At 47.9% G+C, this 19,219-nt stretch overlaps 1 protein-coding gene across 1 annotated transcript; it reads left to right on the forward strand.

Moving 5' to 3' along the window:
- The first annotated feature begins 7,416 nt into the window (after nucleotides 1-7,416).
- LOC119167855 (uncharacterized) lies at nucleotides 7,417-17,472 on the forward strand. Its single transcript, XM_037419354.2, has 4 exons — nucleotides 7,417-7,802; nucleotides 8,973-9,242; nucleotides 16,002-16,290; nucleotides 17,161-17,472. The coding sequence occupies exons 1-4, from the start codon at nucleotides 7,560-7,562 to the stop codon at nucleotides 17,205-17,207; spliced, it is 849 nt and encodes a 282-aa protein (XP_037275251.2). The 5' UTR covers nucleotides 7,417-7,559; the 3' UTR covers nucleotides 17,208-17,472.
- Nucleotides 17,473-19,219: the final 1,747 nt, after the last annotated feature.

Raw genomic sequence — 19,219 nt, forward strand, 5'->3', positions numbered from 1 at the left:
CGAGAGTGGCGGTGGCGCTTCTGGAAAGAAAGTCTACAAAGTGAATTCACCCATCGTTAATCGGATCACGTGGTTCTCCGCTCACGCGAGGAACCACGTGTTACCAGGCTGCCAGAATTCCCATGAGACTGCTGCGGAAGATGTGGTCTTAGAGAGCAATGTTTGTGCGTGTTCTCGGCAAAGAAGACGCGTGGATAAAACGCAAACGAGACAATTTTCGTGCGTAGTTGTCGTATAAAAGTTTAAATTACCATGCGGTCAAATAGGATAGTGACTGTTTAACTAAAAAGAAAAAAATACTCTTCACAAATGAAATATACCTGACAGATGCGGTATGAATGTGCACATGCAATGACTCGTTGCCCCGTCGCACCTTTATGATGTGGTTACCCCAACACTGCGTGGGTGAGGTGATTGAAAGGGCTATTTTCGAAAAGAAAAGCTTAGACGACAAGGCCATCTATTTTTGATAGTTGAGCAAGTGTTTAATGGGAACAACAAGGAGAAAGTTTATTATTGCGTGCTCTTTACTGATGCCATTTTCTGGCAATAAATGTTCTTACCACCACCACCATGTGATTCTGAACTAGTTTTCATTGGGATACATACAGATATCTTTATTGGGAGGTCCTGTGATTTTGTTGGACTGTCCCTCCTAGTTTTGATGAAAGCTGCATTTAATATTTTAATCAACTTATTTCTCAGGCAAAAAGATCAGGCAGGGTTGCTCAAGTCAGATGTGTGTTTGCGGATGAGCGTAATGCGTGGAAAACAGACACTTGGTTGCGGTCTACATGTAAAGTTTCTTGCAGGAACCTTCGTTCTTTGTAAAAGTTTGAAAACCATTAGCACTCCCAGACACGGCACACATGATGGCTGTTGGATAGATCCAAAAACAGCCAAAATTCAAGCCGAGGGTAGCCATGCCATTTTAATTTTATCGCTAATACACTTACAAATTTTAGTATTAGACGTACAAATTATATTGCACTCACTAATCTTGCACTCGCCGAGCACATATTCCATGCAGGGTGCACCGAACAGGAAGGGACACCCTAAATTGCGAGAACCGTTCAACTCCCGCAGTCAGAAAATAAATGAACCAGAACATGAACAACGGCCCTGCTTTTCAGATGTATTTATTGTGCAACATTTACTAACGCCATGAAGGTGCGTTGGCTTTGCTTTTTATAGATGTGACTTCTTTTGAGAAGCAGCTGCGAATTCAAACTCGAAAGGTGCCTAAGCTCTCCCACGCATTAGTTCATTGTTGAGGCAAGTCAACGCCTCCTAGAAGAATTATGCCTAGAACGTGAGCCGCGAACGCGCCGCCATACCCTCGGATTTTACCCTCCCCCTCCGGTACGGAGGCGAACGCCTTTGGCGGCCACCCCTTGCGAGCGCAGCAATGCTCTCACAGTTGCCTCCGAGCAGCTGTGACTTCACGTGACAGACCGTAATGTCACGTGACTGAACGGTACGGGGGCGAGCGGTTCCACGCGGCGGACGGTTGCAACATGCGGCAGGAGACATGGCCTCCAAGATTTCGTGCTGGCAGCAAGCTCTCAATTGAAGGGAGAGACACATTCCAGGCATAGTTTTTTTAGGAGGCGTTGGATAAGTAGACAAGGCGTGCGCGATAACGTAGCCGCGAGCGAAACGTGGGGAAAACGAGATGCCAAGTAAATGCGTTAGACCCGCCGTTCAGGCAGACTGGAAACAAAAATTTACTAGTGAAACCGACGTGTGCTCCATCTATCATTGACTGCAGCAAGCATAGAATTTTCTATGTTTCGCGACGCTTACCTCCGTCCAAGCGAACTGAGGCCACGCGTCGGAGCATTCCGAGTTAAAGGTGCTGACGGCTGTACGTAGATTCGAATACCTGTATTCAGCCAATTGACACGGCAAAACATCGTTCAAGGTCGAACATGTGAGGTGCTAACATACGCGTAGTCCCAAAACGTCGATAGAGATTGTCTGTATAAGCGTATATATAGGCTGTTGCATTTCTTTGGTGTCTAACGCTTGGTTTATTCGGGCACGTAGTTCACCCGGGCCACGCCACTCCCGCAGCAACCGGAGGCATCTAGGAAGCGGGACACGGCCCTTGCATGCAGATCCCGAGATGACTGGAGACAGGATATACGTGTGAAATGATGGCCGAACCAGTGACGAGTTCGACTATGGTGTCACGATCCTCACAAAGAACTTTCCCAAATTAGTCAACAAGAGCCCAGATTTTCATTTATTGCAACCTCCAAATATTGAACCGTCAAGCGTTGGAAATTTCGTATCTGCAGCGCTACCCTGGATTAATTGGATCGACCTCACGAACATGGAGATTTGTTATAAAAATAAGTGAACAGTGAATCCACACCGACTGAGTTTTTAAGCCTTTGCGGCGCTCCCATCAAGGAGTGACCTGATGGTATAGAGACTGAGTCGTTATATCATCATGACATTCGTGATGATGACTCATACGGATATTGTTTGATGTTTGCGTATCAATTTTGTTCCAAACCGATTTACAAAGTGCTGTATTTCAACCTGCAGTTAAATACCTGAAAGACTTTCTAGCTGCTGATTTATATACAAGCTTGCTTGAGCTTACATAGCTGCTTTCTTTTTTTTCAGTTATAACTTATTACAACGTTTTTTTATTGTTTAAGCCAGTGAGCATGTGTTCTGTGTAAAATGCTGTGCAATTCATGAGCTGTCTTAAAAAAAGTTGTACACAGCCATTTAGAACAGCTTTTTAAACTGTTGCCTTACAATATATTCTGAATAAACTACACGAGTAGTATTAAACTCGGCGTCATCACTATTGGATCCGCATTCCATTTTGTTATAAAATTCACCGAAATTCACCAATCCATGTACAAACTCCACAGTAGCAAGTATGTCACTGCCCCGCATAATAAGAAATAGTGGACGCTTGCCTGCTGCAGAAAAAAAATCGTGATTTATGGCGTATTTGGTGCCTTGAAAATGCACAGTGATGAGTACTGTTATGGTGAAGACGCGAGTGCGTGGCCCATGGCACTATCAGCGCCGCATAACAGCCACATTTGGAAACATTGCACATACGGAGCGTGTGCTCTGCAATGCACTCTTTTTACAACGTGCACCACGTCATGGATACGCTTGTTCGTCGTCTGCTAGTCACATTCGTGTCTGCTATACCGATGCAACCTGCATTTCAAGTTACATCGTTCTTGGCAGCGTTCTTTATTAAACGGGTCAAATGTTATCTGTTCCAGTCTAATGTTTAATTCGTGCAATAGTTTTTATTTGTTTAAGGGACCTTGAAATGCAAAATGCACCAGCATAGCCGACGGAAATACGACTAGCAGACTACGAACAAGCGTACCCATGACGTGGTACACTTGGTTGACAGAGTGTTTAGTGCAGAACACCTTCTGCGCATTTGCAATGTTTCCAACGATGGGAGTTACGCGGCGCTGACAGCGCTGTTGGCCTAAAGCCACGTGCTCGCGTGTTCGTTCTAACCGTGCGCATCACTTTATTTGGTATTAGTTGCCCTAAGAGTGTTTACTACAGGCTCCAGGAAGGTCACCCTTCCTGTTTTAGTTGCGATTACTGTGCGTATTTCCCTCAGGCCTGGCATTTTTTTTTGTTTCAATGCAGAGCAAACCATACTAAACACAATAATAGATAATTAATTTCCGCTCGCATGGACCAAACTTGCCCCGAGACGCGGCGATCGTAATAATTTCCAGTGCTTTACGTGTTCAAAACCCGATAACGTTTCGAGAGACACCCTTACGTTACGTGCCTTTAGGGTGTTCCTATAGCGTTCGCCACCATTCGTGCGCGACTGCGGTGGCGGGAATAGAAACCGCGACTTTGAAGACGCCCTATAGGCACATTCTTGTTGAACAACGCATTGCAGCATGTAAAAAAAAGGGCAACGCCGGACACTGAAGTTTGACTCGGGAGGTTCGCAAGGGATAAACGGTAAAAGCGCATAACACGAGGACAGAGAAGAGGCTTGACACACGTCTGATACGCTTTCACTTCGTATCATGTAAAACCAACAAGCCCAAACAGCTATACCCTCGTGAACTTCGCAAGGGGCGCATGGTTTCTTCGGGCATGCACAACTAAGTTCACCCTCAATAAGAAACGTTACGCACCTCCTGACGGACGGCTTGTGCAGGTTGAGCACCAATGAATTCCAAACGAAAGCACGCAACATGTACGAAATCAGCATGTCCTTAACAGGAGAAGAAACTGCATTCGGAGGGCGAATCGCCGCCGCTTTCAGCGGCTAACACGTTGTCCAATAGGGGTGTCGGTTGTGCACTGATAAATAGGCCATGTGATATCAATTTTCTCTTGTATTCTTGAAATTCGGAAGCCTTATCGACGCCCCCTCACCCGTCTCGTCTCTTGTTTGGCCATGGTGCAGACGTAACTATCGAAGGCGCCTTTAGTGGCAAAAAAAGATTTAAAACGATGTTCTTACCCCCGTATTCTAGAACGCCCCTTCACTCAACGCACCACCTTCATTTGAAAAATTCGATTGTAGCGCCATCTCTAGGCAGGGTAAGACACTGCATATTAGTGATAATTTGTTGCAATTCTTGAGTAGGGCAGCGCCATTTTCAGCCGAGCAGTGGCGCAGTGCTCAACTCTGTCAAGTGAAGGGGGAAAGTCGAGTCGAGAAGCGTTTCTGAATACGGGGGTTAGTCGGTGGCACAGGCGAGTAATCGCGGAACAATGCCTTTTCCCGGATGTCAATGCTTTTCGCGCTTGGTCAGTGGTGAGAGTGACGGTAGTACATGCACATTCACATTATCAATGCGATCAGCCCGCCACGAGTGTTGAGCGATAAGAATAGCCAAGCTAAAGGCATCGCTCCGCGCGCAGTGGCTGTGACAGTGCAACTGCTGTGGGCGTCTGTTTCAACCTACCGCCGAGCTCGCCGCCGCGTTATCCCGGGGGTGTTAAAAGCTGTGATCGCTTATTAGTGAGCGAAGCGGCCCGCGCTACGCGTGTCAAGTTGGTTGGTTGGTTGGTTCCTCAACAACTTGGCGCAACCCACTTAAAGGGATAGGTCACGAATGGGATGGTGTCTTGCTTTTTTAAAATTGATTAACTTCTTGAAAAGAAGGGTTGAATTCATTAGGTAATAAATGTAATAGTTTAAAGATGTTGGATTTCTAAACAAGCAAAAAAAAATTGCCCGCAGCTTCCCTCGGGGGAACACTGAGGAGGATGTGGAGCATATAATTGGTTAACGGGGTGTTAAAGTGCGACTTACTTGGGTCGATGGCTAAATTGGTTAACGTGGTTGTGAAATGGGGTGTTAAATTGCGACTTACTTGGGTCGCTGGCTAAATTGGTTAACGTGGTTGTAGGAGGGGTGTTAAATGAGTGAACACGTACGACACGTATGCGAAAGGGCGGTGTTTATTTATTGCGACGAGCTTTGAGCACGATGGCTTTTAGATGCCACTTTGGCCGGCGCTGGTCGAAGGGACGTCGATCATTGCGACCTCGGACGTCGATGCGCCGTACAAACCAACCGACGAGCGGCAACTGAGCGAGCGAGCGCTGACCTTGAGTATATATACAGCGCGACGGCGCATGCACTGTCAGCTGTCGAATGTTCGAGAAGGGGGAGAAGCGCAACGGCGCATGCGCGCGCGTCAGCTGCCGATGTTCTCGAAGCGTGACGGCGCATGCGCGCGCGTCAGCTGCCGATGTTCTCGAAGCGTGACGGCGCATGCGCGCTACATTATACAGCTAGCGATTGTTCGTGAAGAGGAGAAGCGCACGCGGTGTGTAGAGAAGGAAGGGTGCACAGATGGTGGAAGAAGGAGGAGGAAGCTTGCGGACGGCGCCGCACTACAAGCCTCGAGTATTACATGCTCCGCATCTAAAAACCTTGAACAAACCTAATAAACACACAAAAAAGAGAAAAAAAGTCTATACATAAAAACAACCGAACTTATCTATGGTTCTGCCCAACGGGCTCGTCACTTCCGTTGTCGTTTTCTTCGATTGATTGATTGATATGTACGGTTCAACGTCCCAAAACCGCCATATATGATTATGAGAGACGTCGTAGTGGAGGACTCCGGGAATTTCGACCACCTGGGGTTCTTTAACGTGCGCCCAAATCTGAGCACCCGGACCTATAACATTTTCGCCTCCATTGGAAATGCAGCCGCCGCAGCCGGGATTCGAAACTGCAGTCGTTTTCGTCGAGAATTGAATGCACCGCGTTTGCCTGAGGGTGCATGAAGTCCGGCAAAAAAAAAAAGCACACGCGCTATTGTTTTGGTTTTTTGATAGCTGATAATATACCTTCTTTCGAAATGAAATGAGAGCATTCATTGATATGTAGGGTTTAACGTCCCAAAACCACCATATGATTATGAGAGACGCCGTAGTGAAGGGCTCCGAAAATTTAGACCACCTGGGGTTCTTTAACGTGACCCAAATCTGAGCACACGGGCCTACAACATTTCCGCCTCCATCGGAAATGCAGCTGCCGCAGCCGGGATTTGAACCCGCGACCTGCGGGTCAGTAGCCGAGTACCTTAGCCACTAGACTACCGCGGCGGGGCATGAAATGAGAGCATAAACACCCAAAGTGAAGCACCAAAGAGCGACGAAGTGGCATGTCGCCACTTCGTCGCTCGAGTATCCTGTCAAATCTGCTGCCGTAGCCGCTTTGGCGCTTTAGACAGCACGCGACTGTGGCAGTTCTTTAAGTATGCGCGGTGCCTATATACTGCGGCCATACTGCAGGGTGATCCTGTAAAAAAGAGACCCATTTAATTGGGCTCTCATTTTGTTACAAAAATGTCAGACCCTCGGCTTTAGGAGATTCGACCCTAACAAAAGGCCTTTATTTGAGAGGAGGATCCCCTCTTATCTGGGCTATTGCCTGGGAGCACTAAAGCGAACGTGACAGCTTAGGATGTGCATTTTGGGGGAGTCATGCGTAACAACAGCCCAGAGAGGACTATAGCGGCACTGCAAGTATCGAGCTGCCTGTCGTTCGTCGTGTGACGTTGCGATTTCTAGTCATCGATTTCATTGCTTCGTCATTCAGCCGAAATGTCACTTTTTCTTTCTTCTATGCACTTTGAAAGCCTTGAAAACATCCTTATACTAATCCATGAAATTTGTTTGAGTCATGGTACGAACCCTGGTATGAACCATCGTTGCGACGGCGAATAAAAACAAAAGAGCATGCAGATACCTTATGGAAAAATGCTTTTAGATTCGTCCTTTGTGGATGTGCCCCAGAGTAACAGGGATCATAATCATCATCATCAGATTCATAGGCATCTACCTCAAAGGTCCTGCCAGGGATTCTTGGCCCATCCCTCGTTGTGGGTGAGTGCCATTCGAGAGAGAAGAGCACATCATCATAAAAAATAGCTCGTGGATGGCCGAGCCGTTGAGCTTGGCGAAGCGCCCCCAGGAAACGGAGCCGCCACGTACCTCTGGTCCCTTGCAGAAGGGACAGCGACGACAGGTCCCGTAATCGTAAGGAGAGACTAGAAGCTCCGGTCATGGCCACCTCTGGCCGCCGACGGACAGTGGCCGCGAGGTGTCAGACCAATGAAAAAATGGTCTTAGTGCAAGACAGTGGAGACGCAGCGAACGAACTGGTGCTCGAGCAGCAAGATGCCGATGCTCGAGGAGGGGGTTTCCTGTCGTGGGCCCACTCGGCGTGGAACGACATGTCCGTCAGCAACGACATCGGCGATGAAATTCGTCCATACGTCCTCGGCGCCACCGTAGCCGCGAGTATTGTGAGTTGACGCAAGGGTTCGTACTAATTCAGTGCAGTGGCAGGTGCTGGTTGTTCTGGCCATCCACCTATATATTCCACTCCCAGTAACAAGGTGAACGTTCATGGCAAGGGACAGGCGTGAAGAGAAGTAGTCTGGAAAGAAATATCGCCTGATGAGGAAGAATAGCTATTTAGGCTAGTAGGTTTAAATTCATGTTAATAGGGGTTGCAGCGCAAGCACGATATTGCAGGAAGAAAAGCGTACGCAGGGCGATGAACAGAAGGCAAGGAGGACAGTGCTCGTGCTTTCCCTCTTTGCCTTCCCTTCCTTGCCTGCCACACGCTTTTTTTTCAGCACTTTCGTTGCTACGCTGCAAACACCATTAACATCCCCTAATTAAGCATTAGGCAAGGTGATGGCGAGGAGAGATTTGCCTCAACAAACTAATCTACAAGCTGATTCAAAGGAATGGTCTAGGTGTCCGGGAGTAGCAGTGGAACATTTCGGCTAATAATTGGCAAATTTCGTTTACGTATCCAATGCTGTTAGAACGATATTTTCATCATTGAGTGTCAATTCAGTGATTAAGCTGTCCTCGACTCTTGGAAGATGGTCCATTCATTGACGCCTCGTATTGACATAGTGGAACGAGTTTGAACATATGTTTTCATACCAAAAATGTAGGCCGACCTCACAGAAGGCACAACTTGTGGTAGATAGTTTTACCATTCTACGTAAGTTAATTGCTTTGATTGATATGTGGGGTTTAACGTCCCAAAACCCCTATATGATTATGAGAGACGCCGTAGTGGAGGGCTCCGGAAATTTCGACCACTCAATGTTCTTTAACGTGCACCCAAATCTAACCACATGGGCCTACAGCCTTTTCTCCTCCGTCGAAAATGCAGCCGCTGCAGCCGGGATTCGATTCCGCGGCCTGCTGGTCAGCAGCCGAGTACCTCAGCCACTAGACCACCACGGCGGAGCATCCCGCATAAGTTATGCTAGTTGCTTACTGTCAGCACTCGTTAGCACTAGTTAATGCCAGCTATGACTAAATGGTGGTAATGTTAGGTAACGTCTACTGTCCACTTTAATAACGGCACTACGGTCTTTATTAAGTATTCACCTCAAGGCTCATTTACCAATCACATTTATACCTCTCATCGGCTTCCCGCTTGCTCGCAGCTCTCGCATCTGCTCGGAGCACTCGCATCGTGGGCTGAACGCGACATTCTGCAAGCCATCCTGACCTTTCTAGGGGACGTCATGACGGCAGGCCTGTGCCTTGCCATGTTCTCTTACGTGACGCGATTTAATTCTCGGTTGGCGGCCAAGGCGCACGTAGCGAAGAGAGGGAAGCTGAAGGTTTTGCTCCTCGGTCTCCTGGCGATGAACGCCGGGGTTCTCGTGCTTGGATTCCTCCCTTGCTTTTACGTGGTCTGCTCGGGACTTGCGGTGAGTGCTACTTTTGATCCTCATCTTATTCTCGCACTACAAATTGTAACCGAACTTCAAGCTAAGCCACTTGCTCCGAGCGATATAGGTTATAACTAAAAGATCACGAATTCCTGTTAGCCCTTTGTCATAATATTGTGTGAAACAATGAAAAAGAAGCCCTTGATTTGGCATTTCTTTTTTTATTAAGAGCAGTGACAAGAACAACTTAAGGCACCAATTTATCGTCAACGAATATCAAAACGGCTCGTTTAAACCTAATGTTGCTGACGTGGGACCCGTTTTTAGGAATTAAAACCAAATTTCGATCCCTGAAGTGTGCATTCGCAGTGATGAACTGTGTTATGCATTGAGAAGAGTACTCAGCCACAACGACCCGGTGATTAAGTGATCCGTGCCCTCCTTCAATAGCACAGCTACCAGACCTGTTATTTTTTCTTGTCTCGCTGCTTTCAATTTCGAATTTCGTATACTACCATAATGACCAAAATATGGATTCGAAATCATAGTGATCTAAATGCGAAGGGATGACGAAAGCGACTGGTCATGTTTTTGTGCCATTATGCCTGAGGTAAAAGTTATGACACCGCCCACGCAGACAGGTACGGAAACGATAGTTGTACGCTACGCACTAGAAGCAATCTAATTCTTATCCTGTACTATAATTTACTACTTTTTGTAAATTGTAACGTTCCAGGTATTTTCATTACATTTTATTGTAGCTAAATACAGGTACTAAACTACTTTTTTTTGTTTTCAAGTGAACTTGTTACCTGTATTCTACGGCAGTTCTCGTCCTGAGGAAAAGGTGACAGCTCTGTATGGCCTCTTGTGATGGCAAATAGGGGAAACGGGGACAGACGGAGCCTGATTTATCACTTTTTTTCTTGACCGTATTTACAACTGCTTATCGAAGCGCTGGCCACAGCGAACCACGATGCTTCATAAGGAACAGGTGCTTTATGGCATCCAATCACAGTGCAAGTACATGTTGTATGGTGCGCAAGATGTTTCTAAGTTGTAATACGACCCCATTGTGCAGCGCATGGATTGAGAGATTCTTCAGTGCATCAGCTTATCTTTTAATGAGGAAACGTGGAATAAGCTGTGACGAAAACTTTGAAAACAACTTCTGTTGAAAGTTTAACACACTTAACAATCAAAAACAGAAACCTCCCCAAACCTACCAATGGCAAATCTCTAGCCTTCCTTCCACCATGTCTCACAGCAGTTTGTTGTTTGAATTTACCTGTGCCACTAAGCTATGGCTATAAAATGTTGAAAGTAACGCAGAAGTGATCGATCACATTTCTGTACTTGCTCAGCTGCTTTTTAGGGCGGTAATTAATCTCTACAGACACGGCTGAAGCGTGTCTGTTGTAGCAGAAGCTTGGTTTCGTTTACCTAATTGATGATATCGCTCTTCACTTCCAGTGTCAACGTATACTATTTGACTTGTGTCGAGATATCCGCTCTGAAATCGAACATGAAACCTATACCTGACCGATACGGGTAGGCCTTTCTGGTACTTATGCAGTAATTAGGCAGCTAACATACTGCAAAAAAGTGACTAATTGGACTGTTTTTGAAAAAGATGCATTTTCTTAGTGCGCAGGGAACGTTTGTAGGAAGAAGACAGATAGGACAGAGTTCACAGATAGAACAGAGCGCAGAGGTTTGCACTCTGTCCTATTTGTCTTTGCCCTCTGTCATATCTGTCTTCTTCCTACAAACGTTCCCTGCGCACTAAGAAAATGCACCTCTTTCCAAAATAGGCAGCTAACGTAGGTAGAACTTGAACATGCACTCAGCACAATGTTATGGAAACTTCGAGAAATCATCGTGTGATACGACGTGAGGCATAGTACTTTCTAAATATTCGCCCCACTATAACTATACAGGACGAAAGAGGCTTGGACCACTTGATTTCTTCTACGTACTTCCTAATGGTACGTTTCGAAGCTACATTTATGCAATACGAGCATCTTGTTATGTTTCGTTATATCGGCGAGGTCAGGAACGGTACGCATTCGTGAGTTGATTTCGCAACAGAGCTGTTGTCACTGGGTTAGCTCGAACAGTTGGGCATTGTGGCAGATAAAAGGTAATAGCGAGGCAAGAGTACTCAGTGCAATCTTTAGTATGAGAATAATAAATGAAGAACCACTATTATACAAAATTCCAAGATTTCACATTTGCATAAACAGGACATGTAGTGTGCAAACAAAAAGCAGCCTGCGCGGCTAACGTGACATTTATGTCATGAATGTCATTATTTACATGCCATGGTCTTGCTGCTCTTGTGGTCGTTTCGTTCACATGACACATTGCAAAACTCGTATGGTATGACATGACTACATGGCAAGCATAAGCTACAGGTTCTAACGTGGAAATCGAGGCATGCATGTCATGTAAGTCATGACTACACGCCACGCTATGGTGTGCTCATCGTCGTTTCGCTAGCTTCACATATATTGCCACCAGCACGTAGTGGGTCGACAGCAAGAGCGGCTCTCAATCTGGAGGAAAAAGAAGATCGCGTGCTTCTCTGCTCGAGAGCCAGACACGACTGACGCATCGTCCTAGAGATTGCTACCCGGTGGTTTAATAAATCCCCCAGTACTTGTGGCTCATCGTGACAAACTGGTGGAGGTGCTGGGCAGTCTCATGGATGCTGCAGACCGTGATGCTGCAGACCGTGACCAGGAAGCCGTGATACGAGTCCAGTGCCAATCAATACTCCCGTGCATCGGACCAGCCGCTGAATCAGGGGATTGCCTCCGGATATCGACGATACTGCTCCCACCACGTCGACAAACATGACCAGCGCTTCGGTGCAAACCTCGTCAACAGGCACGGGAAGCACGACGTCGAACCGTTACACGTTGGAAAGCCCACGGGCACCGGTGACGTTCCATAGCACAGAGCACGAGGACGTTGAGGACAGGTTGGCGGACTTCGAGCGCGTAACCACCTTGAATCAGTGGGACGACGCGGAAAAACTGGGTCGTGTCTATTTCTATCTCGAAGACGGGGCACGTATGTGGTATCAAAACCGAGAGGAGCAGCTGATGACATGATCCGAATTCTCTCGTAGACTTTTGCAGACCTATGCTAGTGTTGATCGCCAAGAACGAGCTGAACGAGCTATTCTGGCCCGCGTTTAGTTGCCAAACGAAACTGCGACCACGTACGTCGAAGACATAACGCGCCTCTTCCGACGGGCCGATTCAAGAATGACGGAGGACAAGAAGTTGCGTCACTTGATGCGCGGTGTCAAGGACCAGCTTTTTGCTGGCCTCGTGCGCAGCCCTCCGAAAACGGTCGCGGAGTTCTTGTCCGAGGCTGTGACAATGGAACAAAGCTGCAGCAGCGATCCAACCAATACGACAGGCAAGTCAGTGGCATGTCTACTGCCGACATTTTCACCGCCACTAGAACCAGCAACGACCGTCTACGTGAACTCATCCGTGATATAGTACGTGAAGAGTTGCAAAATGCTGGTGTAACACCTCATCCTACGGTTAGCTCTAGTGCAACTGTGATCAAGGATGAGCTGCACCAGGCCCTCCGGAACACCTTGCCTCCTGATACAGCTGCACCAGTTCCTGCTGAATACCGCCGTGAGACAACCTACGCGGAAGCCTTGAAACGCCCTGCTGCATCGCCACCGTTACTCGTCCATCCTGTTCCTGTTGTTTCACTCCAGTCAGCGCAGCACATACCGTACTACGAAGGCACGTACACGCCACCACCCTTGCCCTTTGTCCCTGGCACTCCTGTCGCCCATAGTTCGGTGCCATCAGTTCAGTACATCAACGATCGGCGCATGTCTCCTCGGAAGTCTGATGTTTGGCGCACACCTGATCGCCGGCCTCTGTGCTTTCACTGTGGAGAAGCTGATCACTTGTACCACCAGTGCCCATATCGCCATCTTGGGCTTCGCGGCTTCTCTGCGTACTCACCGCCACCCCGTTAAGGCCAGAGACCGCGCGAAATCGAAAACTACCTCGCCCAGCAGCATGCACCACCGTCTGCTGGGCGCCAGTCGCGCTCGCCATCACCGAGGCGATTTTCATCAACGCCCAAGCGGTATTCTACCACACGATCTCCTAGCCCCCGCCGGGAAAACTAGCCCAAGCGACCTCTGGGGGCGGGGTCACTCAACGTCGAAGCGCTGAAGACCTCCTATTGACGCAGAACCGTACAGAAACCGGTCCGACATCATACACTGCTGCAAAAGATGGCCGACTTTCACTCGACATAGCAGTGACAATTGATGGTTGTGCAGTTAATGCGTTAGTGGACACCGGCGCCGACTATTCCATACTGAGCGGGAAACTGACAACGCAGCTGAAGAAAGTCATCATGCCGTGGCATAACTTGCAGATTCGGACAGCTGGTGGCCACGTCGTTACTCCACTGGGTGCATGCACAACTAGAGTACAGATCCAAGGGTATACATTCGTAGCAAGCTGCCTCGTTCTACGCGAACGCCCCCGTGTCGTCATCCTGGGTGTTGACTTTCTACAGGAAAATGGAGCTATCATTGATCTGCAAGAGCGCCGCGTCACGTTCTCAACCCAGCGAGCAATCAACGTGCAGGATGACGGAAGGCGTGTTGACGTACTCCGTATTTCTGAACAGAGCGTGACGCTTCCTCCACGGCGCTTCGTCGGTTTGTGCGCCTACTATCGCCGGTTAATTCATGGCTTTTCACAGATAGCAGAACCTCTGACTCGTCTGACAAGGGACGACACGCCGTTTGTCTGGGAAAACGAGCAACAAAGAGCTTTTGATGAGCTGCGACAGCGCATGCAATCAGCGCCCGTTCTCGCTCATTTCGATGATGATGCTGACACGGAGGTCCATACCGACGCTAGTAATATTGGGCATGGTGCAGTGCTCGTTCAGCGTCAAAAGGACACCGAAAGAGTCATAGCCTACGCCAGCCGCTCTCTATCCCGTGCCGAGGCGAATTATTCCAATACGGAGAAAAAGTGCCTCGCAGTCACGTGGGCAATCACCAAGTTTCGCCCGTACCTTTATGGTCGTCCCTTCAAGATAGTGACGGACCATCACGCACTCTGTTGGTTGGAAGGCCTGCGTGACCCTTCAGGACGGCTAGCACGGTGGAGCTTGCGGCTGCAGGAATTTGATGTCACCATCGTCCATAAGTCCGGCCGTAAGCATGAAGACGCTGACACACTGCCACGCGCACCCCTCCATGTCGTTAGTCAGGAAGCAAAGGAAGACGAAGGCTTCCTGGGCGCCGTTAGCGCATCAGACTTGAGCAAACGGCAGCGAGATGAGGCAGAGATTCGTCCAATCATTGATCATTTAGAGGGCCAGGGCGCTATCATACCACGTCATTTATCCCACTCGTTGACGTCGTTCTGCCTTCGAGATGGTATGCTGCACAAGAATAACGCTCGTTCGAACAACCGTGCTTACCGCCTGGTGGTTCCTCGAGACATGCGAGACGACGTCCTCTTCGCTTGCCATGACGAAGCCACATCCGCTCATCTGGGCTACTCAAGGACACTTGCCAGAGTGAGCGAGAGGTACTATTGGACAGGACTTTCAGCAAGCATCAAGAAAGAAATACGTCAAGAGCTGTCGGGAATGTCAGCACCGAAAGCATCCATCTATTAAGCCAGCCGGTTTGCTTCAGCCCATCGAAGCACCCTGCACGCCGTTCGACCAAGTCGGCATGGACATTCTCGGGCCATTTCCCCTGTCTGCGGACAGCAACAAATGGGTGATCGTCGCGACCGACTAATTGACACGCTACGCTGAGACGCAGGCGATCCCACGAGCCACGGCTTCTGAGGTAGCACAATTTTTCATGCGCCACATCGTGTTACGACACGGTGCTCCTCCCAGTATAATAACGGACAGAGGGACGGCATTCACGGCGCAGCTTACGGACGAAGTTTTCAAACTGAGCAACACCAGACACCGAAGGACAACTGCATACCACCCGCAAACCAACGGACTTACCGAGCGACTGAATAAGACCATCGCAGACATGATCTCAATGTACATCGACGTACAGCACAAAACATGGGACCGGATCTTACCTTACGTGACCTTCGCGTATAATACCGCCGTGCAAGAGACCACGCGATTCACGCCATTTCGGCTTCTCTACGGCCGCGAAGTGCAGACCATGCTGGACTCTATGCTACCGTGTCAAGACGAAGACGAGTTGGCAACTGACGCCGATGAATTCGCAGAGCGTGCTGAGGAAGCCCGGCAGCTCGCGCGACTACACATCGGCCAGCAACAGCAGGCAGACGCACGGCGCTATAGCATCCGACACAGAGAAGTGTTTTACAACCCCGGATATCAAGTTTGGGTGTGGACGCCCGTCCGCCGCCGTGGCCTTAGTGAAAAGTTACTGAGCCGGTACTTTGGCCCATATAAAGTGTTACGCCGCGTCAGTGACGTGAACTACCATACTACTAGATTGCTACCCGGCAGTTTAATAAATCCCCCAGTACTTGTGACTCATCGTGACAATATCAAATTTGGTGTTACGTGATGTGAATGGACGACGAACACAAATGCCAGGCGAAACCATGAAAATCATTCATCATGTGCTGCATAATGTGCGTGCGCCTCATAACCATGTGCTGATTTTAAAACGAGATATCAACCTTCCACATTCGTGCTTCGCATATCATCGATTCCCATTCTACGTGAAACCTGCCAATTCTGTTTTACGTTGTAATCCATGACGCTGCTTGCTCGCAGAGGTCCTTGAAGGCCATGCAAGAGGTGTGGTACCAGCGGCTTCTTGTGGTGTTCCTATGGCTGTCATATGTTGGAGCCATTGGGTCTTTCCCTGTATTGGTGGCCCTAATGGTGAACGATGTCGTTGCCACGTTTCGAACCTTGGAGCTCCACTGGCCAGAGATGAAGGAGGCGAGGAAAGCCTTCACTAAGCGATGGCTGCATCCACCTGCACTGCTGACAGCCATCTTTACTGTCGTCTGCTTCTTTGTGATTATTCGGATGTTCTGGATCCCACACGTGTTTGGAGGTAAGCTGAAAAGAATATTTCGCCTGCAATTTTATTTTTGAAAAAAAAAAGCGATGTGGTGTGCGGAGCACTTGATTTCAATTTCAGGTGAGCCAGAGACATGACATCACAAACTAATAACTCTGTTAATGTGAACGATTAGGTCTCTCATAAAATGCGAGAGTTGGCAATCGGCGTTCCAATGAAGTAAAATAAAAAAAAACCTCTCGGCATGTAACAGCAGGTATCAGCAAATGGCTCGTGTACACTTCTACGTGTTGTGTCCTCAACGTGAAGGGACCGTATATATAAAGTGCAGCTCTTCTTGGAGAGACGGCATTTTCCTAGATCAGCATTTTTTTAGATTTATGGAAGAACAATTCTAAAAGATTCGACTGCCAGCCTTACTTCGCATGACAGAAAACTTTGTTGCTATGGCAACCATCGCTTAGCCCGTGCGGTGAAACTGGGTGTTCTTTCATATAGTTGTTTTGCATTGTGTTGACTTTATTAAACAACAGGGGCCATTGAACATGAATGTTAGCAAGGTTCTTGCCGAAATTAAGTTTACCATCATTAGCTCAGTAGCTCCTTGCAAAGCTATGTTCAACTGTTGGAGACTTTGTGCCTGCAACAGCAACAATATGTATTTATTTGTTTTCTTGTGGTAGATACATGTCATGCAAGCCTTCGCTTGAATTCATTTGGATTTGTGTGAAACTAGATTCTTCCTACGATGACGACGCTGGAGGCCTGAAACATTGATTTCTTCGCCCATTTCGAACACCAACAATGAGGTTTCCTAATGCCTAAAACATTGGGCTCTGCTCACAGTCGTAGTGTGCTATAGGTACGTAGAATATTTTTTGTTTGTTTTATCCTTGTGTGCAGTTTCACCTAAACACCATGCGACTCCGCCAGCGAGGGGTGACATCTAGAAAGTGCGACAGCGCTCTGGAATTCAGAAGAGGAGTTGGCCAGATGCAACGATGTTCGAATGAATTCGGAAATGATTCCAAGATACCCATCGAAAGTCTACAGCACTTGTTCAAATTGTCCCGTTTGTTTTTCACCAGCTCCGAAATCGTTAACCTCGCGCATTGTTCTCCTTGGACCTGCAGCGCTGCTGTACACTCTACATGAATCGTTCACCTGCGCTCGCACATCTGCTGAGCACTAAATAGTGAAATTCATCACCCGAAACTTTGTGCTTGATATGGTTCCTATACCACCGAGAGCACAGGAGACCACCTCCTCACAGACTCGGCAAGAGAATACATCCCAGTCGAAGCGCTTACACAAAAATTTATATTGTACTTCCCAATGTACTAGTTTGTAGTACTTGCTGTTGGACTAGTCAATGCACGTTCATTATAAATAAGAAGCCCGGCGCTAATTGTAGTACCACGCAGGGACCACCAAGGGCGGGAGTCCTGTGTTCATTTTGTGCGCAGTCGTTATTTGGCACGTGCTGTGGCATGCATGAAAAGCAATAAATTTTTCTTGTTGGGACTTGTTGGCAAACTTGTTTTAGGCTGGCTCGATGTAGGGAAAGCAATAGCGCGAATACGACTTATAGGGCATTTAAAAACCGCGAACGCACAACCAGTCGTCGCACAATGCGAATAGCGTAACGAGTGGGTCGTCCAATGCTCCAACTCGTTACAATAGCTTGTTCTCGTTCGCCTATTAACTGTGGCGCATACACACTTCAAGCACAATCCTCATCGTCATCAGCCACTGCATGAACGATTGGCACAAAATTCCTTGCAAGTGTTCAGAGGTTACCACACGCATCTCAGAAGAATGACGAAAAATAGCATAGCAAATGCCAGCCTACCACACAATTTTTTTTATTATTAATGCCGTAGTGGGTATCAAGCAACTGTGCTTGCAGCAGTTTTCCAATGAGTGTTTAGAAAAGGCTCTGAAAGGCCGCTCTTCTAACTTTCGCACTGACTGTGCGGCACCTTCCGCGCAGGCTTGGCGTTTTTTAGTGTGCTTAACAAGGAATTGTTATTTGTGGAACAATGTCTTATGTCGCGCGATTATGGTTGTGCTGCCTGAAGTACTAACTTGGAGGGCCCTTGAGCCATGCTTTAGATTGAGAGGGGGTAATGGCACCATTCCCGTATCGCATTCTCAATAGCTAGCCTATAGCTTCGCGTCTCTGTAGACACTTGAGGCATGCCGCTAAGAAAGCCAAAGTGGGAATGCCCTCCGTATCATGTATCCATCCTGGTGGTGCGACGAAACGTGGTCAAACGGTGGGAAGGAGGGGTGATGCCGTTCGAAATTGCGCTCGTGGACACTTTGCGCCATCTCAAGAGTGATAGTTAAGCCGCTGAAGAACATCCATGTCCTGCGTACTAATGATGCTATTTAGTGTTTATAAATAGCTCTCTGTTAGACGCTTGATGATTTATGGGTGATGGCCAAGCGGCTAAACCCATCACACCACGGTGCGAGGGCTGACAGGCTCGGATCTCCGGTCCCGTTCGAGCCACTAATTCATTTGTATTAACCTCGGACTTTTGTCACAGACAGCGCTGATTTTTCGACTACAACCAAATATTTCGATGCCGCCCCAAAGCTTATGCGAAACGAGCTCTTTAACGCTTTCGCGTTTAAGATACGGCAGGTCCCTGTTTCGTCCCGCCATCTGAAAGCTGTGGTTACGAGAAAAGGTGAAATGGTATGTCAGCAAACATGGATGTTCGCCTTCTCGCTCATGTAGAGCCCGAAATTTTAGTTCAATACTATGTAACGCTCACCTGTAGCACACGCTAATCTGCTTCACATGAAAGTGGGGGAAAGATAGTTTAAGGCACAGGCATACTATACACGAAGCCACTTGTCAAGCAAAAGTAACGAGAATAATCGGTAACCAAGCATCCGGGAAAATATATAATATTGCCACGACGCAGACACAGCAGAAGTCGGATATAGG

Source organism: Rhipicephalus microplus, chromosome 6 (genome assembly GCF_043290135.1).
Source record: "Rhipicephalus microplus isolate Deutch F79 chromosome 6, USDA_Rmic, whole genome shotgun sequence".
Classification (NCBI taxonomy): Eukaryota; Metazoa; Arthropoda; class Arachnida; order Ixodida; family Ixodidae; genus Rhipicephalus; species Rhipicephalus microplus.

Bases quoted from the DNA above. Each gene is read 5' to 3' on its own strand.
- LOC119167855 (XM_037419354.2), top strand. From the start codon at position 7,560: ATGGCCACCTCTGGCCGCCGACGGACAGTGGCCGCGAGGTGTCAGACC. The intron at 9,243-16,001 runs GTGAGTGCTACT...GCTTGCTCGCAG, and splicing joins TGGTCTGCTCGGGACTTGCG to AGGTCCTTGAAGGCCATGCA. The intron at 16,291-17,160 runs GTAAGCTGAAAA...CCTTGTGTGCAG, and splicing joins GATCCCACACGTGTTTGGAG to TTTCACCTAAACACCATGCG.